The sequence below is a fragment of the Sinocyclocheilus anshuiensis genome, unplaced genomic scaffold (assembly GCF_001515605.1).
Source record: "Sinocyclocheilus anshuiensis isolate Anshui unplaced genomic scaffold, SAMN03320099.WGS_v1.1 scaffold709, whole genome shotgun sequence".
Classification (NCBI taxonomy): Eukaryota; Metazoa; Chordata; class Actinopteri; order Cypriniformes; family Cyprinidae; genus Sinocyclocheilus; species Sinocyclocheilus anshuiensis.
The window spans coordinates 387,847-412,604 of record NW_015540926.1 but is presented as its reverse complement, the minus strand read 5'-3'; the positions used below and the strand labels follow the sequence as shown (position 1 = coordinate 412,604).

Here is a 24,758-nt window from a genome sequence, read left to right as displayed (position 1 = left end):
GCCTCCAGCCTCCGAGGCCTGGACTCCGCCTCGGCCCGTTGACCCGTCGGCTCCACCATGGCTCCTAGCTCCCTCCTCTCCGTCGTGGCCCGGCAGTCCACAAGCTCCGCCAGGCTCCCTCGTCCCTCCGGCTCCGCCTTGGTCTGGCGTCGACCATCCTGCGCCTCGGGACTCCACTCCTCTGGCTTCGCCTCGTCCCTCTGTCCCTCCGGCTCTGTCAGGCTCCTTCATCCCCTCGGCTCCACCTCAGTCCTCTGTCGCTCCGGCTCCACCGCGGCCTCCTGGATCCACATCTCCGCGTCGGTCGCTGGCACCATCTGCTCCGTCTAGGACCTCCGGATCCTCCCCCGTCGCCCTGGCTCATTGGCTCCGCCGCCGTTGGTCGGCCCCCTGGAGTCGGCGGCCATTCCTCCTCCATGGCTCCTCCCTCCGTCGGCTCCACCGTGGGTCGACATCATGGTTGTGGCCTGGGTCCTGCTGGGCTCCTCCTGCTCCAAGCCCCGTCTGTCTCCTCCCTGGCTCCTCCCTCCTTCGTCTCCTCCCTGGACTCTGTCTGCCGGCCCCCTCCTGGGTGTCCGTCCTCCTCCTGAGCCTCCTCCCTAGTTCCCACCCATTCCCCTCCCCATGTTGTTTCTATGGTGAGAGGACGCACCTACCGGGAGGGGGGAGTAATGTCACGCCCCTGGACTGTTTGTTGTGCTCTGTGACCCAGTTTCTTCCCCATGTGTTCCGCTTCCCAGTTAATTAGTCATTCAGTACAACTGTGTTTGTTAATTATCCCTTGCATTTAAGTTCGAGTCTGTGCTCTCTGTCCTTGTCCGAGATTGAACGTCAACCCCTGTGTTTCCTGTGTTCCCAGCTGCCAAATGTTACTTCCTGGATATTCTGAATGAAAAGACTATTGTTGTTCGTGTACTCCTGTTCTCCTCGTTCCTCGCTCCGCGCCATAGGCTAAGTGTGACACTTACAGATTTTTATTGCATTGCGATATTATTTTTATGCCTTTTACCCTTAAAAATATGATTACTGTAGGCGTCCAGATGTTTTGCATGCAATATTTTTGTAATTCTTCTTATTCTCAAGGCTGATTCTCAATACACTATTTTTTTTAAATATATACTTTAATTTAGAATACAGTAAATTGCAGTGAACTGGACAAGTTCTTGACAGGTTTTGCGAGATTCACCTCAAGACCTTTAACACTAAGTGCAAACAGTAATTAGATGCTGTTTGGATTAAGTTAATCAAGTAAAAAGAGCAAATAGTAATTAAATGCTATTTGCATTAAATGCATTAATTGAAACTAGCATTATGTTTTCACACTAAGTGCAAACAGTAATTAGATGCTATTTGCATTGTTTATTAAGTGAAAATAGCAGGATTTTCTTTGTACTAAGTGCATATAGTAATTAGGTGCAATTTGCATTAAGTGCAGTGCATTCAACTTTGCACAAAGTGCAAATAGTAATTAGATCTTATTTGCATTAAATGCATGAAGTGAAAATAATTGTATTTTCTTTACACTAGGTGCATAAAATTAATTAAGTGAAAATTTTAGTATTTTCTTTGCACTAAGCACAAATAGTAATAAGATGCTATTTGCAATAAGTGAATGAAGTAAAGATAGCAGTATTTTATTTACATTAAGTGCAAATAGTACTTGGATGCTATTTGCATTAAGTTAATTAAATGAAAATAGCAGTATCTTCTTAATTAGATATTTTTTTTGCATTAGGAACAATTAAGTGAAAATAGCAGTATTTTATTTAGACCATGTACAAATAGTAATTATACCACATCAAATTTCAATCATAGGCCTATTAAATAACCGTTAGACATTTTATTTCACTTTTCAAGTAATTTCTATATTTTATTTTAAAATAAATGCCTCTCTGAGCTGATATGCAATGAAGGAGCAAACAAGGTGGTCTCTCTGCACTCGTGAAACATAAGTTATAAACATAGAGCTGATATGGAAGTGTTTTCAAACTGCTTGGTCAGCCACAAGAGCAGAAGAGAGAGCAATTTTGTTGTCATATCACCTTAAATATGTGTATAAATCATCCCTTACATGCTGACACAATTCAAATGTAACATTCGACCAACAGAAAAAAGCAATCATTTGAAGCGTCCCTTCCTGAGAATAGAAAAGCTGACAAATAGAGCTGAGCAGGCTTTTGCTCAATGACTTGTGAAGTGAGAAATCCTAAACAGATATGCGAGCAGTATAACTCTCATACAGAGACAGCGCGGGTTATGAGCATTGTGAATTCATTCCCCTCAGAAGTGAAGGAGTGTATAATATATACCGCGCTTGTCTGAAGTAAGCTGAACACAGGAGCTTGTGCTGAATCTCTTACTTTTTGCACCCAAGCACTTAAAAAAGTTCCAAGGGCCATTGTGTGCTTCCTGATGTGGCAAAATATTTATTGCCAACTGGGAGATAGTGTATGTTTGAGGCTTAGGGCTTTCATTAGTTGAGACGTTTCTGATGGCAAGTGTCTCAGATGGTTCTGTTCCAAAAACTAGTGAGCGATCTGCCTTCATAGGCAGCACCCTAACTGAAATGAAACCTCATAAGTGACTGATAAGACAGCAACGTTGTGCATCACACAAATAGTGCTCAGCGTTTTAGGTGACATGACTCACAATTGATTTCCTATAGAGTTTACATTAGCATGTCAAATCTCAGCTGTGATCGTTTATATCATCGCAAAATGCAGTTATGTTATTGTATATAACATATCTATAAATAAAGTTAGATTTGACCCACATTCATACAGGACATACACACAAAGGGATACATACTGTACTATATAGCAAATCTCAAGTGCTGAATTGTTTATATTGTTGCAAAATAACTGTATATCCATCCAGCTCTAATCTGCTAAATGCAACTATAAGGCATGAAGATATTAAGATATCATAAACATTAAAGCTTCTTTGAAGCTGTTTTGAAACAATGTATATTGTTAATTTAACTGAACTTGAATAATGGCATATGCATAAAAAAAGCATAGTGTGCACAGATATTTTTTTTAATAAATTAGGCTATTTCAATAAGTTTTGTGCACATAATAAAATGCATTTCATGTTTTTGGTCTGAGCTTGTGTGTTGAGATCAGTGTTGTTTTAGTATCATTATAGTTTTTAAGAATATTTTAAAGCAGTTTTTATTTTTGGAATTTTCTGTTTTCACTTTAATTTTAGTTAAAGTTGTAGTAATTTGTTTGTCTTTTTGTCATTTTTAGTAGTTTTTTATGTCTATATACATGTTTTTTTTGTTTTTTTTTCATTTTTAGTTATTTTAGTGCAAGTTAAACAATGAAAATGACAAATGTTGCCTTGGCAACAAGGTGAAATAAGCTTTTTTTTATTTTGCATTTTATTTTATTCAGTTTTTTTTTTTATTAGAAGTAACATATTTGCAATGATTTTAGTTAACTGTAATAAACCTGGTCGTGATCTGCATGCAGGACGTCTGACACACTCATCGTCTGTTGTTGTGTTGTGTGTTGTGTTGTCAGCTGGGCTGTCGGGAAATCACACAGGACTGTTTAACGATGTACTTGGAAGGGAAACCTCCAGCCAATCAGTTCCTGTGTCGAGCGTATCTGTGCCAGGGTCAGCTCATCTCCTCACGCTCCATTAGCACAGCAGTAAGTCCAAACAGTGTGCTGGGCTCATTAAAGAGCATCAGTCTTTGACCTCTGAGCTCTAAACGTGTCAGTTTGAGAATATATAACATGATCTTTATAATGAGAGGAAACTCTGGAAACATAGGATCTCACAGAGACTCTTTTCACTTGAGACAGTAAACAACCACTTATTCCAACACTTGGGTTCCGAGGTAAAACTCCATTCATTTTCTCCATAGGGAATTCATTTTTAACGATATAAGTATAAACCTTTCAAAGACAGACATTCTGTGAGCTCTGAAGTTGATGCACTCGAGTACACTCAATACACTCTCAAAATACTTCAATGCTAAATAAATCTGTCCCTCACATCTTTAATTTTGTTCCTATTTTTGTTGTTGCTCTGTTTCCAGGAGGACTTGGATAAGGCTGTGATGTACTATCTGAAGGCGATTGAGATTGCCAAAGACAAGTCCAGGTAGAGTAAACTATCCGAACAGAGAAACTGATTCTTCTCTCTCATCTCCTGTCCTGATTAAAATAAGTCTGAAGTGACCCACTTCATCAAGAAAAACAAGCAAGAGGAGCATCGTATTGCTCAGAGATGACTCTTTCATAGTTTAGGAGACTCATTGGGGAATTCATGAGAAATGCTTGCGATCTCTGACTTTTGATGATTGCACATTTGACGAATCTGAGCACGCTTTGAGACATTATTGAGATCTCATCTGAAACTCTAGAGGAGACGCATGAGATTACAGGGCTCTGAGAAGTAGAGACTTCAGCAGGAGAATCTATTGAGAACTATAACAAAGATCGCATTTGTGATTTTTTTACACACATATTTTTGTGCAAACCGTGATACATTTTATCTTTCAGGATTCTTTGATGAATAGAAAGTTCAAAAGAACAGCATTTGAAATAGAAATCTTTTGTAACATTATAAATGTCTTTACCTTCACCTTTGATCAATTTAATGCATCATTGTTGAATAAAAGTAGAATTGTTTTCTTTCTTTATTTTGTCAAATATTACTTTCCTCACACTTTTGGTAATGCATCGTTTCCACAAAAATATTGTGCAGCACAACTGTTTTCAACATTGATAATAATCAGAAATGTTTCTTGAGCAGCAAAGCAGCATATTAGAATGATTTCTGAAGATCATGTGACACTGAAGACTGCAGTAATGATGCTGAAAATACAGCTGCACATCACATAAATACATTACATTTTAATACATATTCACATAGAAAACAGCTATTTTAAACTGTAATAATATTTAACACTTTTTTACACTATTTTTGATTAAATAAATACAGCCTCGGTGAGCAAAAGAGACTTCTTTTAGAAACAACAAAATCCAATTTTTTTTATGTGAAATATCATTTTTGTTGTATACATATACAGCTTTAATTTACACCCTCAAACACCTTGTAACAGCCTCTGAGATGGAAATTAAATAGTTTCAGGCTTTAACACGAGTGTCGAGATTTTAAATATTTAAGCAGTATGCCAGATGATCAATCATAAACACTAAGCAACTCCTCGTGGAATTAACTTTAAAATATGAACACTAGCAAAGTAACAAACTATCAAGGGACGTCCAGTGGACAGGGCTCGGCTGGATGATGTTATATCTACTGTAAACTTGTAATTGTTGTATGATGGATGTGTAATCACTGCTTTACTGCTTCTGTAGTGGCTCTCAGGCTCTGCCAGAGGGAAAACAGCTCAGATACTCGCTGCCGTTCTCTGGTGGATAAATTAGCAACTCCGGAATAGAGTCCTCGCCCATCCTGCAGTAATTGCTTTATATCTCATGGACATTGAGGCCTCCCGTGGCTCTTTGAAAGGCTCATGCGCTCATTACTCATTCACACGCTTTGAGATCTAAGGTCGCTCGCAGTATAAATTGAGATGTAGTGAGAAATCGGATTCTGATCTTCCCAACAGTGATAGCTTGAATAATTAATCCGACTATTTTTATTCCCGTCTCTTTCTGCTTCTCCCCCGCCTCGTTCTTTTTTCATTAGATATCATTTCCTGGTGTTCAACGCCTCGCTGCTGTACCTGCAGTCCGTCCGGCGGTTCCTGAGGCCTGGACAGAGACGGCTCCTGGTTTCTTCTCTCACGCAGGTGCTCGAGGCTCTAGAGGAGGTTCAGGATCCTGATCACACATGGAGGGCTGAGCTAATGCTGTAGGTGGCTTCACGTTTGACGTCTAATTACTGTTTTATGCACACAATGTGAGTGAATATCATGAAACCAGTCAAGAACGAAGTCCGGGTCATAATTCAGTCCAGTGTCATAGAAAAGAAAAATGCAATCATAATTTACATAAAGAAAATTAAGCATGTTTTTTGATAATGGAAATATATCAGATCTTCTCCCCTCCAATTCTCATTTCTGATTATGCAAATAAAGTATTTCCATGCATTCGGATTATACAGTTTTAACATAAACGAATGAACTCAGTCATACATAAATGCAACAGGTCAGATTTCTGTAATAGTACTAAATACATAATAACCAGCTTTATATATGTATCATCAGTAAATCCAAGCCTTTATGTATAATGCATTATAAATGGCTATTACAGGATATAATGCATTATAATTATTCATAATGTGCATTGTAATACATTGTATCTTGTCGTAAATAATTATAACCGAATTTAAAATGCGTGTAACAATGAATGTATAATGAATTAACCGGGGTTACAGTTATTCATGAGATTGTACAATGCATTATAAGGTGCATTACAAGGCATAATTCATGCATTAAAACTACTTTTATAATGCATTATACATAAAGGCTTTAAGTAAAGTGTTACCAAAGTTTCTTTTCCACCACAGAATGAAAAAAACATGTATAGATAATTGCGACTTTTTTTTCTTTCTCAGAATTGCAAGCTTACATCTCACAATCCTGAGGAAACAAGAATTGTGGTTTATAATGTCAGAATTGCAGGATATTGACACAATTAAAAAGTCTAGATTTTGGGAGGAAACAGTCAGAGTTTATATCATGCAATTCTAGATGTAAATTCACAATTGCAAGAAAAAGTCAGAATTGTGAGATAAGAAGTCGAAATTATCTTTTCATTTTTTTATTCAGTGGCAGAAACAGTCTTCCATAGATTTATGCTGATTCTAAGCAATTTGAATAAATGCATTTTGAAAAAATTATTATGCAAATTGTTAATAATAAACTATGCCATTAAATCTGACCAGTTTCATTTATGTATGACTGACAAATATGCATCATAATAAGTTTAATAGTTTGTTTATGCTAACTATGTTTGATCCAAATGCATGCAAATTTTATATGCAGTTCAAATACATAAATCTTACTTATACAAAAGTATTTTGTATACATTATGGTAGTTTTAGTTTCACTTAAAAATGTAGATTAAAAAAAAGGGTTACGGTAGAGAATTTAACTCTAAAAAGTTTTTCTTTATGCATAGTTCATATGAGATTCATATGTAAACTTATTATATGATACGGTAGCAAATGCAATCAGTGGTACAAAGATAAGAAACTCAATAATCAGGACAAGTACGCAGCCTTTAGTTGCTCTTTTGACGCCGCCGTGACCTTTGAAGCGCTGAATTGACGGCACAGATCTCCAGTGATCCTGATCCTGCAGCTCACAGATACGCTGCACCTTCAATTCTGTCAGGGTTCAGCCTGTTTTACGCCACTTATTCTGAGAAAATTGTTTAGAGATGGATTTTAAAGGTCATAATAAATCTTTACGATGTGATCAAACTCCTTTATGGCTGTTTTATTGTTGTAGGCATGTAATCCTGGAGCACAAAAGAAACTCATCCCTAATATAAGTTATAAGAGCCTTGTCATTGATCTCAAATCGAATCTGGGTCTTTGCCTTGACTCTACTGTCTGTTGTGGAAGAGGTTGCATTGGAACTTCAAATGCATGCTGTAAAACACCAGAGTGAAGGCTCATATTTCATGTTGTTTTCATCTCGTGTTTCTCTTCAGACACCTTGTTGAATGTCTTCTCGATGCTGGGAAGAAGGAGGCGGCAGCTGCTATGGCCAAGGTCACCTCCGATTTTATACAGTCACATAAACCAGAGCTTTATCCCCGGCTTTTCTCCATACAGGTACATCTTTCTCTTTTGTATTGCGTGTCACTTGCATTATTAATCCTGCTCAAGCAGCTGCAGCCATCCTCATTCACTCAAGCTCTATTTCACCAAAATATCTTGTGTCTTTTCTAACCTTCTCCACACAACTGACATGTTTTTGGCTCATTTTATTTAGTTGCTCTTAATCAATGCACACCCATAATAAAGGCATATTATTCTAGTTATCCAGAATGTTTTAGTCTTGCAGTAGTGATGCATTGCATGTGTGTTTCCTCCTTACACGCAATTAAATATTTTTACATATATTTCCATATATGAAATATAGCATTATATGAAGTAAAACATATATTTATTTATTCATTTAGTCATTTAGCAGACGCTTTTATCCAAAGCGACTTACAAATGAGGACAATAAAAGCAGTCAAAACTAACAAAAGGACGTTAAAACCGAGGTACGTACCGAACCGTCATATTTGTGTACCGTTACACCCCTAATATATATATATACATATACATACATTACATACATACATACACATACACATACATACACACATATATACATACATATATACACACATACATACATATATTATTTTTAGTCGTTTCGTGAAGATGTTTAAGGACTCAGCTGCTCGGATTGATTTGGGCAGGTCATTCCACGAGGAGGGAACAGTTAATGAAAAAGTCTGTGAAAGTGATTTTGTGCCTCTTTGAGATGGCACAATAATACGCCGTTCACTTGCAGAACACAAGCTTCTAGAGGGCACATAACTCTGAAGTAATTAATTTAGGTAAATTGGTGCAGAGCCAGTGGTGGTTTTGTAGGCAAACATTAATGCCTTTAATGCGAGCAGCTACTGGTAGCCAGTGCAAATTGATGAACAGAGGTGTGACATGCGTTCTTTTCAGTTCATTAAAGATTAATCTTGCAGCGGCATTTTGGATTATTATATATGAAACCTATTCGAAATTTGGAGCAATTTCATATATTAATAATTATATCCAGCCCATACAAATATGCATGGTTATAAATGCGAAATACATTTTTGGACATATAATGTATGTCATGTACATGTACAGTATATCCATCCTAAAACCCGTCAATACATGTTGATATTACATAAGTAAATATAAAAGATAGACATGTGTTTAAAATTTTTTTTTGTATATATGTTGTTGTAAAGTTAAATAAATAAAGTTGCATACATAAAATATATATTGTTGACATATATGATTGCTACTTATAATACCATAAATCTTCATATTCATCATCATATCATCAGAAATCATCATATTGATATTACATATGTACATGTACATATGCAAATTGTACGATGGAAATTTTATAAACTTAATTTACCCAGTGTTATTTTAGTGTCATTGAGATACTATTATAGTTTTTATGAATATTTTGAATCAATTTTTTATTTTTTTTGCCTTATGTCTATACAGTTTTTATTCATTTTTATTTCAGTTTTAGTCATTTTAGTATATCAAGTTAAACTAGATTAAAATGAGAAATGTTGCCTTTGCAACTAGCTGAAATAACCTTTTTTATTTTATTATTATTTTTTTTATATATATATTTATATCATTTTCAAAATATTTTTATATATACATTTCAAATAACAAAAATGTTTATTTATTTATTTTAGTTAACTATTATAACCCTGCTACCCAGAGAATGCATACAGTATGTGAAAATTATATTCTATTTTTAAGTCTACTCTTAAAACTTGGCATTTAATATTTTTTGACTTGCTGTGCAATGATCCTTTATTTTAGTGAACCTCATCTATTTTACAGTGTGTGTTTTATAGTTTGCGTTTTATTGTTTATAAACTTGTTGACTTGTTTTGTTTTGCATACTCTGTGCAGCACTTTGATCGACTTCGGTTGTTTTAAATGTGCTATATAAATAAACATTGTATTGTATTGTAATTAAATATCGCCTTATAGGTAACATATATGGCACTACCACTGTTGATATAAAGCAATATATGTCATTTATTACATGATAGCGTCTGCTAAATGAATGAATGTAAATATAGTTATATGTTTCCTCCACAGGTTCGACACAACCTCATGGATGTCTCTGAAATGCTGAATGATGTAAACCCTAAGTTGCTTGTGATGTACAAGATCCAAAAGCTTAAACAGTAAGGAAGATATTTCTCACATTAACAGTGATTTTATCACTTGTGTTCAAATACAGCTGCATTTTGTCGCTGTACCTTTATTTGAACCGCTGCTGTTATCACATCTTAACTTCTCCAGTAAAAACAACACATTTTGTGTTGTGTAGCCTACGCTGTAAATAAACAGTATTTTCTTGCTCCATCAAGCCCTATTTAAAGCTGCTGTGTGTCAGTAGTGGAAACAAGCCGAATTGAAAAAATGGTGATTGTTTCCAAACAGGTTTCTTAAAAAAAACTCGCCCAGTCGGCCACTGTTTGGCCAAACAGGTGTCCTGTTCACATGCCCAGTTGCTCAAACAAACAGATCAGTGTTTTGAAAGTGCTTTCACACATACAATCTTTTCTAGAAAATTGCCTTGTCTTTTTTCTGTTGTGCTCTATTGTGATGCTATTGTGCACCGTCTTGTTTTTTCTTCAAAGCAATAACACGTTCTGTGTGATCGTTCCTTTACTCGGTTACTCAGAAGTCAATAAAAAGGTTGTCAGATTGGACCGATTGTGAAACTAAAGTGCTTCTCCATCCGTGTGGATGAAGAAAATGGTTTTTAGATAATTTCTGATGACTGTCATCAGTGTTTATGGGTGTGTTGGTGCTGATCTGCGAATAGGATCTTAATGGTTAAAAGATGGATAGTTGTTGCTTTTTTGAACATGGATGTTGTGCATTTATCTGAAAAGTCAGTCTGGCGATTTTACGGTAAAGTATTGTGTTTAATGTACGAAAGTGGCTCGAGTCTCAGTGTTTGACTCTTAAAGTGACTCTGAACATTAAGATAGATGAGATACAATAAATTATTTTTAAGATTCAAAAATGACACACAGCAGCTTTTAGACTTTTTTGCAGAAATGGTCATTTTAAATGTTTTATATTCATCTTCAAAGGCCAAACTGCATTTACACACTGTGCTAGGCTCACTGCAAAAAAATAAATAAAATAAATAAATAAATCAAATAAAATCTTACTCAGTATTTTCTTGTTTTCCAGTACAGTACAAATATCTAGGCAAGGCAAGGCAAGGCAAGTTTATTTATATAGCACATTTCATACACAATGATAATTCAAAGTGCTTTACATAAAAGGAAGTAAAATAATCATAAAAAAGTAATCACAACAATAAAACAACGAATTTAAAAACTTTTAAAATTATTTAAAAATTGATTTATTTAAACATTTGTGCAAGTGTACAAGATACATTTACTTGAGAAGCAAAATTAATTAAGATATTAAGTCTTGTTTTCTAAAAAAAAAAATAAAAAAAATAAAATTAAGTGACTTTAAGCTTAAAAAAAAAAAATAAGAAACTTGTTTTCCTTTTAAAACGTAATACATCTTTGCTTTTCCAGTAAATGCTGATTTAACAATGTTTAGATATTTGTAGATGTGCTGGTTCTCTCGGTCTGTTATCAGATCATTTATTTAAAAGCATTAGATAAGAATTCAGAGAAATGCTGCCGCTTTATTCCTCAGAGAAGGTTACAGATGCGTATCGAGTCAGTAGCGCTTTTGTCCACCTGGTCGAATATAATGCGGTCACAAGAGACTAGAGTGGCATAAAATACACAATATACAGTACACCAACTCAATTATGTCCATCAAGGGCTTCTGTGTCTTCTGAGGTGGTAGCAGTAAATCTCACCGGCTATGAATCAAAATGAAAAGAGAGCAGAGCTTTTTACAGTCGGTGTAGTTTCAATGAAGGATGGAGGATTTTGCCCCATCATCTGTTCGCAGCAGCTGAAGCAGCATCTTCAGGGTCACTCTGATCCATGTCAGAGAATCTTGTTTATGGGAATGGAAATAGATTCTCTGTAAAACCAGGTTAGACTGTTTTCAGATTTCTACAGCTGTTTTATCCTCCAGAAGCTGCAAGTATATGCATACATTAATATTATTAATGCACATGTCAATGCATGTCAAGCTTCTTCCCTTCTTTCTTTCTTTCAGAAATCTTTTAAAACATTTATTTTCTCTCTCTCTCTCTGAATATTACTCTACAGCTCTTGGTATGTGAACTGAACTTTGTGGACGTTTGTTATATTTGTCTAGTTATTGACCTTGGGTTTTGGAAAGGTGCTACAAAAATAAAAAAATATTAATGCCGTATCGATGCATACTGTAACCCTTCAATTATGGTATTGAAACACACAAAGACCAACTATTCAAGATTTTACTTACATTTTTACTTTTCATTTGAAATATGCATGGCATTTATGTGTATGCATTTGGCAGATGCTTTTATCCAAAGTTACTTACATTGCATTCAAGGTACTGTGTTTTCTGAAAAATAAGTTGGAAAATATGTGGAGCAACACAGATGTCATAATCATAATGTCTTTGTCTACCAAGCAGTGTTGTTTTATTATCACTGAGATGCTATTTTAGTTTTATTAATATTTTGAAATGTAGAAATGTTGCTGTTTTTATAATTTTTTTAGTAGTTTTAGCTTTTTTTATATATGTCTGTATAGTTTTTATTAATGTTTATTTCAGTTTTATTTTTAGTTAATTTAGTACATAAATTTAAAATAAATTAAAATGAGAAATGCTGAAATATATATATATATTCCTTTTTTATTTTTTTAAATGCTTTATTTTATTTTTATTTTTTAACATAAAAAAATAAGTTTGAAAATATGTTACACCGGGTAAAAATTGCATTGCTGAGAGAGAGAAAAAAAGACAGATATATTTAATTGGTGTAAAAGTCAAATTTCATTATTACCGTACTTTAACAAATTATATTAAATCCTGGAAAATAAAACATTATAAACACAGTAAACATGTATTTTTGTTCCTTTCACTCCACAACAAACCTTTTTCGAAGGAATGAAAAAATAAGTATAATTCAAACATAAATTATAGTAGAATTCATTATAAATAATATTTATTATAAATGCCAGTCTTATTTGAAGAGAAACTGAAATTCAGCACAAATCCAAATGTTTTGTGTACTTGATGTTAATTGCATTATATACTGTAAGTTGCTTTGCAGTATAAATCAAAGCATGTTTCCGGATTTGTATTTTTTCATGTCATTGTATGCATTACTTAGAAACCGAACCCATGACTCTGCATTTCTAGCACCATGCTCTACTGTTTGAGACTAAGTGTTTGTGTTTGCATGTTCTTCACAGTGCGGTTGATGTCAGTGAAGCCAAGAGAGATGATGCAGCCACACTGAAGGAGATTTTCCTGCTGCTGACGCAGTCCTCAGAACCCAAAGCATCCGGCCTCCAGGCCTCCAGTTCTCCACCGGACATCCACAGATCCAGTGCTCCACCCAACATCATCTATGAATCCAGCGGATCCAGTCCTCCACCCTTCACCCAGAGCATCAGCGCACCACCCAGCGTCCTCCACTCGAGTCCATCCTCCTCCTGCAGCTCCAGTGTTTGTCTGGATCACGGCTCCTCCATCCCACTGACCGACAGGTGCGTCCAACACTGCAACGTTACGCAAGGTTTATTTGACTTCAGGATCCCAAGAAGTTATGCTTCCTATTTCCTTTTAAAACAGGAAGGGTCATAGTGCTGGACTTTTATAATGTTTGGTTTATGGCACATCTGACAAAACTGCACTTGAAAGATTAAGCACGACAACAAAGCATGATCTGATACTAGCTATTGCTTGGAGGCATTTCAAATTTAAGTTTAAAATGTATTTATTTATTTTTGAAAACGCATTTAATTGCACAAATGATGTCATTAATATTTTTGGTCCTGCAAAAGAAAAATAATGTTTTAAATGCAGAAGATTTTTCAATGTTTTTAAAAGGAGTCTCTTATGTTCACCAGAGCTGCATTTATGTGATCAAAAATACAGTAAAAATAGTGAAATATTATTATAATTTAAAACAGCTGTTTTCTATGTGAATATCTGTTAAACTGTAATTTATTCATGTGATGCGCAGCTGTATTTTCAGCATCATTACTCCAGTCTTCAGTGTCACATGATCTTCAGAAATCATTCTAATATGCTGATTTGCTGCTCAAGAAACATTTCTGATTATGATCAATGTTGAAAACAGTTGTGCTGCACAATATTTTTGTGGAAACCGTGACACATTTTATTTTTCAGGATTCACAGATGAACAGAAAGTTCATAAGAACAGCATTTATTTGAAATAGAAATCATTATAACATTATAAATGTCTTTACTGTCACTTTTGGTTAATCTAATGCATCCTTGATGAATAAAACTATTCATTACTTTAAAAATACGACCCCAAACTTTTGAACAGCCAGAGCCAGAATGCAAGAGGCACAGTTTTGATTTTAGGGTTTCTCTGTGAGCGTCTACACATTGGATTTGAGGCTTTGTCCATTGATTTCAATGCGGATGCTGCATTGCAAAGTCTTAAGAAAAGTGGTGCTCAATCATGTGCCCAAAAGTTCAGAAAGTTTTGCTGCATCACACTCTGAGGAATGAGAACTTAAGAGAAGCAACAAAAATCCAATCCTGCATTACTTCAACCGGACCGATTCTTCCCACTCCCTCAAAACACAATGCATTATTCCTATTTATCATCTGTTCTGTTTCTCTAGTATGTACGCACCTAAGCTCATGGTAGACTTATGACCTTTTGTAGCCACAAAGCCAGTAGGAATTGCTTTCAAATATTTGTGTAATCATTATAACCCTCGTGATTTCAGGGTTGAGCTTCTGCTGGATCTGGCTTTCCTCTCTCTGCAGTTACAGCAACATCAAACAGCGTCCGATTGTCTGAAGGAGCTCCGAGCCACAGATGTCACCGTGAGACTCCATGTTTCCTCACAAAGCGCTGCTTTCCTTGCTTACGGTGTTGTTTCTGTAACTCAAAGGTCTGGTGTTGTTTTCCTGAAGGTCGCTCAGCGCATAATGACGGAGTGTGTGCAGTGTGAGCTGGAGCTGAACAAACACAGAGAGGGAATGCAGAATTACTCCAGATCCAGTGTGGAGGTGCTGCTTCTGTTATATTCATCTACTGAGCAAACACTCATACCCACAAGACCTCCGTGTTTTATTGTTGTGGACGGTTTAGTTTCAGGCATTGGGAACGTATTGGGAAATAGTGGTTTGAACAGGAGATTAATATTGATTCGTGAACCATATAAACAACCTGGCAATAATCAAGACTTTGGCAGAGATGTGCGCCAACGCTCTGATTTTTCTATCCGCTCCTGTTCAATTTGTTCATTTCTATTTTGCATTTCATGTATTCATTTCTGTAGCACATTTTAAACAACTCATGTCGGCCAATGTGCTTTACATACAGTATATTAAATATAGTAAAAACCATATGCATGTGTAAAAACAGTAAACGATATACATAAATATGTGCTAAAAAAGAAACAATTTGCCAACTTAATTCAATATATCTAGCTTAATATCTTACATAGTTGTGCTTCTCAATGAAATTAAGCATGTTTTAAAGTTGTTTAGATATTTATACCAGAAAACAAGACAAAAATAGTTATTTAAATAAATAGATTATAGAATATTCTATAGAATTATAATAGAATAAAGTAAAGAAATGGTTACTTCGTTTTTTAGAAATAACATTTCCATGTAGTTTTAATTCATTTTTGTTTTTAGTCATTTTAGTACTTTAACTCGCAGCGTTTATGTTTTTCATCTAATGTTTATATTTTTTCAGCTTTGTTTCAATTACCAAAAACAATTTTTAATGGTGTATTCGAGCACAATAAATTAACTTCATGATTAAATTATTTTATTAATTAAATTTAATAAAATAATATAATTTAATTTAATTATTTCCATGGTGTTAACTACAACAAAGCATTTTAGTACTTAAAATAAATGTTAACCGAAATAAAAATTCAATTTAACAACATTTCTCATTTTCCATTTGTTTAACGTGATTTGCTAAAATAACTAAAAAAACAAAATAAAAATGAATAAAAAGCTATACAGACATATTAAAAAACAAAATGTATTAAAAAGGGTTTTAACTCAAAAGAAAAGGGAACATATAGAAATAAAAAATTGTCCAAACTATTAATAAAAACTGTAATAGTATTTCAATGATACTAAAATAATACTGTCTGCTTCTCAAGTTTTCATAAATATCACATTAGAAGCCAAAGTTAGATGATAATCTTAAATGAGTGTTAAATAAGCGACTGTTGATAAAAAAGGCCAACATTGCTGAGTGCAGATGAAGATCTGTTTCATATGCATGTCTAATAAAATATGAGAAGTATCAGTGTTGAGTGCAGGTGTTGTTTCTCGCAGCTGCGGTCGAGTGTTATCATGCGGTTGGATGCAGTGCTGCAGACGGCGCTGGAGCAAACAGATGCTCGGGCGACTCAAGCGGTGTGTGTGTGTCAGTGGAACGCATGTCTGCCGCTTCTCCAACACAACCTCCGAAAGAGAGTCCAGAAACCCCTGCTCACCCTCGCTCGAGCGCTGCAGCACACACAGCGCTAAGCAGAATTTTCTGCATCATTACATTATTGATCTTTCAAAAATCACTACAATTTGATTTGATGCTCAATAAACATTTCTGATTATGATCAATGTTGAAAACAGTTGTGCTGCACAATATTTTTGTGGAAACCGTGACACATTTTATTTTTCAGGATTCACAGATGAACAGAAAGTTCATAAGAACAGCATTTATTTGAAATAGAAATCATTATAACATTATAAATGTCTTTACTGTCACTTTTGGTTAATCTAATGCATCCTTGATGAATAAAACTATTCATTACTTTAAAAATACGACCCCAAACTTTTGAACAGCCAGAGCCAGAATGCAAGAGGCACAGTTTTGATTTTAGGGTTTCTCTGTGAGCGTCTACACATTGGATTTGAGGCTTTGTCCATTGATTTCAATGCGGATGCTGCATTGCAAAGTCTTAAGAAAAGTGGTGCTCAATCATGTGCCCAAAAGTTCAGAAAGTTTTGCTGCATCACACTCTGAGGAATGAGAACTTAAGAGAAGCAACAAAAATCCAATCCTGCATTACTTCAACCGGACCGATTCTTCCCACTCCCTCAAAACACAATGCATTATTCCTATTTATCATCTGTTCTGTTTCTCTAGTATGTACGCACCTAAGCTCATGGTAGACTTATGACCTTTTGTAGCCACAAAGCCAGTAGGAATTGCTTTCAAATATTTGTGTAATCATTATAACCCTCGTGATTTCAGGGTTGAGCTTCTGCTGGATCTGGCTTTCCTCTCTCTGCAGTTACAGCAACATCAAACAGCGTCCGATTGTCTGAAGGAGCTCCGAGCCACAGATGTCACCGTGAGACTCCATGTTTCCTCACAAAGCGCTGCTTTCCTTGCTTACGGTGTTGTTTCTGTAACTCAAAGGTCTGGTGTTGTTTTCCTGAAGGTCGCTCAGCGCATAATGACGGAGTGTGTGCAGTGTGAGCTGGAGCTGAACAAACACAGAGAGGGAATGCAGAATTACTCCAGATCCAGTGTGGAGGTGCTGCTTCTGTTATATTCATCTACTGAGCAAACACTCATACCCACAAGACCTCCGTGTTTTATTGTTGTGGACGGTTTAGTTTCAGGCATTGGGAACGTATTGGGAAATAGTGGTTTGAACAGGAGATTAATATTGATTCGTGAACCATATAAACAACCTGGCAATAATCAAGACTTTGGCAGAGATGTGCGCCAACGCTCTGATTTTTCTATCCGCTCCTGTTCAATTTGTTCATTTCTATTTTGCATTTCATGTATTCATTTCTGTAGCACATTTTAAACAACTCATGTCGGCCAATGTGCTTTACATACAGTATATTAAATATAGTAAAAACCATATGCATGTGTAAAAACAGTAAACGATATACATAAATATGTGCTAAAAAAGAAACAATTTGCCAACTTAATTCAATATATCTAGCTTAATATCTTACATAGTTGTGCTTCTCAATGAAATTAAGCATGTTTTAAAGTTGTTTAGATATTTATACCAGAAAACAAGACAAAAATAGTTATTTAAATAAATAGATTATAGAATATTCTATAGAATTATAATAGAATAAAGTAAAGAAATGGTTACTTCGTTTTTTAGAAATAACATTTCCATGTAGTTTTAATTCATTTTTGTTTTTAGTCATTTTAGTACTTTAACTCGCAGCGTTTATGTTTTTCATCTAATGTTTATATTTTTTCAGCTTTGTTTCAATTACCAAAAACAATTTTTAATGGTGTATTCGAGCACAATAAATTAACTTCATGATTAAATTATTTTATTAATTAAATTTAATAAAATAATATAATTTAATTTAATTATTTCCATGGTGTTAACTACAACAAAGCATTTTAGTACTTAAAATAAATGTTAACCGAAATAAAAATTCAATTTAACAACATTTCTCATTTTCCATTTGTTTAACGTGATTTGCTAAAATAACTAAAAAAACAAAATAAAAATGAATAAAAAGCTATACAGACATATTAAAAAACAAAATGTATTAAAAAGGGTTTTAACTCAAAAGAAAAGGGAACATATAGAAATAAAAAATTGTCCAAACTATTAATAAAAACTGTAATAGTATTTCAATGATACTAAAATAATACTGTCTGCTTCTCAAGTTTTCATAAATATCACATTAGAAGCCAAAGTTAGATGATAATCTTAAATGAGTGTTAAATAAGCGACTGTTGATAAAAAAGGCCAACATTGCTGAGTGCAGATGAAGATCTGTTTCATATGCATGTCTAATAAAATATGAGAAGTATCAGTGTTGAGTGCAGGTGTTGTTTCTCGCAGCTGCGGTCGAGTGTTATCATGCGGTTGGATGCAGTGCTGCAGACGGCGCTGGAGCAAACAGATGCTCGGGCGACTCAAGCGGTGTGTGTGTGTCAGTGGAACGCATGTCTGCCGCTTCTCCAACACAACCTCCGAAAGAGAGTCCAGAAACCCCTGCTCACCCTCGCTCGAGCGCTGCAGCACACACACAGGTCTGAAACATGCTCCTTTACACTTGATACGGTTTACTCTGGGAATCTGAGTTCAGTCTTATTTAGGTCTACTTTTGGATAGCAGAGAAAATGTGCTCCTCCCTTATGTCACATTTAGTCACTGTGTGGAACATAGAAAGAGACGTTCAGCAGATTGTAAAACATCTTCGTCCAGTGAAAGCAGACAGTGACCAGAGGCGCCAAACAAGACAAAAACATCACCTTAAAAATAAAATAAAAAATTGTTCTTATGCATTATATTCTACATCTTCTGAAGTCATGCAATGCTTTTTTGTCACACTTAAATATCAGTCGCTATCACTGATTATCTTCTCCTCGCCACTATACCTTCTGCTAAATGAGCCCTTTTGTGTTGCATGTGGGAAGTAAACTTTGAGCGTTGAGTGACAAAAATAGGGATTACAAATTTTTTTATTGCTTTTTAATTTTTTTTGCACAATGACTAATATGACCCATATTTTTTTAGTATTCTATTTTTTTTTTAAATGCAACTTTTTATCTCACAATTCTGATTTTTTTTCTCAGAATTCATGATATAAACTTGCAATTCTGTCTTTTTCTCAGAATTGTGAGTTATAAAGTCCAATTCTAATTTTTTACAGTTGCAAGCTTATATCACAATTCTGACTCGCAGTTGCGTGTTATGAAGTCAGAATTGTGAGATATAAACTCGCAACTCTGAGAAATAAAGTCAGAATTGTGAAATAAATTCACAATTATTTTTATTTTTTTTATTCAGTTGCAATACCAAGCTTCCATAATTAAAATACTGTTTTAGGATTTATTCATATATCATTGGTTTTCTTTTTTTTTTTGAAAACTGATTTTCTGAATTTCTTTTTTATTTATTATTCATATTTTTTGAGACCAAAAAAATCACTGTAGAAGTCCTAAAATTAGTCACATGCACTATATTCTACATCTTATGAAGTCATGCAATGCTTTTTTTTTTGAGAAACACATTTAAATATCCGTCGCTATCACTGATTATCTTCCCCTTGCCACTAAAACTTCTGCTAAATGTGTCTACTTTTGTGTTGCATGTGAGAAGTGTGGAATATTATGTGTAGAATATTTGTTTTTGTTTTTTTTTGGTGTAAGGACAAAACATTCCTATATTCCTAAATTATTTTAGTATTATCTATTGTGGAAGCCCATTTCCTCCACTGAATAAAAAAGTTAAAAAAAGGTAATTGCGTCTTTTTATCTCACAATTCTGACTTCTTTTCTCAGAACTGTGAAATATAAACTCGCAATCGCGTGTTATAAAGTCCAAATCTGAGGAAAAAAATATTATTTTCTTACAATTCCAAGCTTATATCTCACAATTCTGACTTTAAAATTTGGAATTGCGTGTCATGAAGTCAGAATTGTGAGATATAAACTCACTTTTTAAAAATGTTTCAAAGACAAAAAGATCACTTTAAAAGTCCTAAAATTAGTCTCACGTACTATAGTCTAGCATGAAGTCATGAGTGAGGAACAGACTGAAATTTAAGTCCCAAGCAACATGTTTGTGCAACATTGACACTGTTATTGAACTGAATTGAATCAACATTGAACTTTAGTTTGAATCAACTGAAGTTTAGCTGAATAACGACACTTAGCTAAGCTGAACTGATGAACATTACAGTTAATGAATTGAACTGAATCAACACTGAACTGAACTGAGCTGAATAACGACACTATTGTCTTCCTTAGAGCTGCCTTACAGCAGAATTTGAATTTGTCATATATTTGAAGACGTTTGCAACACTGATTCCGTTATTTTCCTGTTTATTACCGAGAAGCTGTTTTGAATCTGTATTTTATAAAGCGGAGAGTTCCGGTGCTTGATTCTGATTGGCTGAGCCGCGTTCGAAGCTGTTGTAAATGACTCTACAAAGTAACATACACCTTTGTTTACGTTTGTGTGTAGCTCGGCAACCACTTTGTAGCAACCACAACTGTTTCTGAGGAACTACATTGTTTGGTGGAAGAATACTGTTTTTATTAATATCATTACACTTTATTTGCTCCGTTTTATTTTGTGAAACCTTACTACGTATATGGAATAACCGTTTTATAAAAGCAATAAGCCCCGTGAAGCCGTGGTTTACAGTGAATTTATAACAGCTAAGGGGGTTTAGCTCCGCTTTGCATCGTGCCTAACAACACCCCTCAGCTGTTATAAATTCACTGTAAACCACGGCTTCACGGGGCTTATTGCTTTAGTATACAACACTATAAAATGTGACTTGATTTAAAGTCGTGGTTGTTTAAACTGCGTGTTTGTGCACAGTTTGCTGCTGGATGTGTTGTGTCGGGTTCACAATGAACTGGCCGCTATAGACGAGGAGGATGAAAAGCTGGAATCTGCCATGAAGCATCTTCAGAAAGCCCTTGAGCTGGATCCTCACTCCCAGCAGCTGTCCTCCTCCTTACACCTCCTCCAGCTGCGCTCCTCTGTCCACAGCGCTCCCACACGACCGGAGGAGCGCGCCGCCAGACTCATCCAGCAGGTGCTTCACTCACTCAATGAGCGGCTCTCATTAAGTGTTCACACTGCTCTGGTGTGCAAAAGCAGCCAGACAGAGTGCGAATCAAAACATGTCGTTATGTGTTTTTCACAGTTTCTCAAAAGAACTATTTTTAAAATGCAGCGTGAGATGCTTGAAAACAGCAAGATGCGACACAGTGGCCAAAGCCGTCTGTCTGATGCAGGTGCACAAAGTCTAAAAATAAAACTTAACAGGAGACGGAACAAAAGAATGTGTCCTGTATGAACGACCCATCCTGAAACAAAACCTCATCAGTTTTGTACCGCTCTGCATTCTGAGACATCACTTTGATGTGCATTTTACAAGCAACGCTGCATTAGACTTTGGACAGAATTGGAAATGCACAACTATTCAAAAGTTTGGGGTCAGTTAGATTTTTTTCTGAAAGATCTTGCAAGGATGCATTAAAGGAATAGTTCACCTAAAAATTAACATGTGCTGTAAATGTGCTCATCCTGAGGGCATCCAAGATTAGGATGAGTTTGTTTCTTCATCAGATTTGTAGAAATGTAGCATTGCATCAGTGTCTCAGCAATGGATGCTCTGCAGTGAATGGGTGCCATCAGAATGAGAGTCCAAACAGCTGATAAAAACATCGCAATAATCCACAAGCACTCCATATAAATGCATCATTCATTCATTCATTCATTCATTGGATGGCCTGAGGATGAGCACAGTTTTAGCTCATTTTTATTTTTAAGTGAACTATTCCTTTAAATTGCTCAAAAGTGACAGTAAAGACATGTATAATTTTCCAAAAGATTTCTGTTTCAAATAAATGCTGTTCTTTTGAACTTTTGAAAAATCCTGAAAAATAAAATGTAACACGGTTTCCACAAAAATATTGTGCAGCACGACCGTTTTCAACATTGATAATAATCAGAAATGTTTCTTGAGCAGCAAATCAGCATATTAGAATGATTTCTGAAGATTATGTGACACTGAAGACTGGAGTAATGATGCTGAAAATACAGCTTTGATCACAGAAATAAATTATATTCTAACAGATATTCACATAGAAAACAGCTGTTTTATATTGTAAAAACATTTCAAAATTTTTTCTGTATTTTTCATCAAATAAATGCACTCTTGTCGAGCAGAAGAGACTTCTTTTTTAAAAACATTTGAGAAAACTTACCAACCCCAAATGTTTAAATTTAGCATCTGAAGTCATCACATTTGATGTCTTAACACATTGTTCAGATGGGCCGGTGTGTCTGGGTTCAGTATCAGAGCGCTGGTGTTCTGTATGTACGGTATTGATTATGTGATGTGATCTATACAGGCTAAAGAGGGAAGCGGCCGCGAGGTTTTGAGAAAGCGACGGCCGCTGCTGGTTAGTGCTGGAGTCTCTCTGGCACCTGATGCTTTCCAAACCGTCCTGGATGCTGACGGTAAAGTCAAAGGTTTGTGCATATTTTAATCTCACTTGTAGGACTCTATGCTAATACTAGTCAACTGTCTTGATTGGTAATACAATTACAACTGTATGTTCGGCTTTCTTTCTATAGCTCATAATTGTAATTAATTCCCATCGCAGCATCAACACACTGAAATGTGGAACAGATTTAATGGTGTTTGATCTGTGCAGCTCTCAAACATCAGATGCATGTTAGAAATCATTATATATTTTAGTTTTTTGCAAACATTATACTTTAGATATTTGCGCTTGCATGCAGAATCTTACATAGGATGATTTGCACAGTGAATTCCAATTGGCTTTCTATCTTCATAAATTATGATTGTTTGCTTCTTTCTTATATATTTGACCTTCTAAAGTCGTCTTTTTTCACCAATGATTAATACCCGAGTTTACTTAACATGATTCTGCTGCTGCTGTGCTAAAACTGACGTCTCCTTCAGGAAATATAAATCTAGTGTTTTAATTTTGTATGAGCTGTTTAATGTTGCATGATTACAGCTGGGCAGAATAATACAGTATATCATGCAACAGCAGAAAGAGGGATTTTAGCAGTAGATATATACAACCGCTCGAAGGTTTTATTCATCAAGGATGCATTAAATTGATTAAGAGTGACGGTCAAGACATTTATAATGTTACAAAAGATTTCTATTTGAAATAAATGCTGTTCTTTTGAACTTTCTATTCATCAAACAATCCTGAAAAATAAAATGCATCAGTTTCCACAAATATCGTGCAGCACAACTGTTTTCAACATTGATAATAATCAGAAATGTTTGTTGAGCAGCAAATCAGCATATTAGAATGATTTCTGAAGATCATGTGACACTGAAGACTGCAGTAATGATGCTGAAAATACAGCTGCGCATCACAGAAATACATTACAGTTTAACAGATATTCACACAGAAAACAGCTGTTTTACATTAAAATAATATTTCACATTTTTGACTATATTTTTGAATCAAATAGACACTGCCCTGGTGAGCAGAAGACACTTCTTTCAAAAATGTTAAAATTTTAAATGCTATTGTACAACTGAGACTGATACGAAAACAAGAGTAATGTGAAAATACTCAACTCAAATGAGTAAAGGTGAGCAAATTCTTGTTCTTTTTTTGGCAGAGCATGAAGCAGTTTAGTTGTTTGGCGAATTAATAGAGCAGTATTTTACTTCAAGGTTGTTTTATATGCCAACTATCTTTTCATAGACTTTCTAGCAAAAATAACTATATCATGGTAATATAATGTTGTTGTGGTTATATGAAATTAGTCATAGATTTTGTTCATGCCGCCCACTAAGTATGATGATAATGTTTGTCCTCAGCTCTTCTTCATCATCCTCACACTGATATGATGTTGCTGTCAGCAGCGCCTGAAGCTCATGATGAACTTGATATTGATTTTGTCATTTTAAACTCTACTAGAGGCGTCAGGCCTGAAGGCAATGCATGCAGTTCCACTGATGATCAGGATTGAGCTGATTTTGTTTCTCTAGATGATGGAGCTGGAGATCATGTGGAGCTGCTCGCTGCTAAAGCCCAACATCACAGCAGCTGTGTGCAGAAGGTCAAAGGTCATTTGGATGGACTTGACAAGAGCTCAGATGACAAAGAAAGGTGTGTGTTTATGCTTTATGTTGCACTTTTATAATACGCATTATTTTCAATGCCGGTTAAAAGTTTTGAATAATGAAGATTTTTTTAATGTTTTTGAAAGAAGTGTCTTCTGCTCACCAGGGCTGCATTTATTTGATTAAAAATACAGTAAAATTTGTGAAATATTATTACAATAATAGCAGTTTTCTGTGTGAATATCTGTTAAACTGTAATTTATTTCTGTGATGCGCAGCTGTATTTTCAGCATCATTACTCCAGTCTTCAGTGTCAC

General features: G+C 35.3%; 1 protein-coding gene across 1 annotated transcript in view; it reads left to right on the top strand.

Moving 5' to 3' along the window:
* Positions 1-24,758, top strand: part of cfap46 (cilia and flagella associated protein 46) — a 121,109-nt gene that overhangs the window by 5,163 nt on the left and 91,188 nt on the right. Inside the window, 15 exon segments of the mRNA XM_016487318.1 lie at positions 3,528-3,659; positions 4,052-4,116; positions 5,674-5,838; positions 7,647-7,770; positions 9,829-9,917; positions 13,092-13,388; positions 14,610-14,709; positions 14,800-14,895; positions 16,192-16,370; positions 17,114-17,213; positions 17,304-17,399; positions 18,696-18,886; positions 21,189-21,408; positions 22,733-22,853; positions 24,376-24,487. Of these exon segments, the coding sequence (XP_016342804.1) occupies positions 3,528-3,659; positions 4,052-4,116; positions 5,674-5,838; positions 7,647-7,770; positions 9,829-9,917; positions 13,092-13,388; positions 14,610-14,709; positions 14,800-14,895; positions 16,192-16,370; positions 17,114-17,213; positions 17,304-17,399; positions 18,696-18,886; positions 21,189-21,408; positions 22,733-22,853; positions 24,376-24,487 (2,087 nt within the window).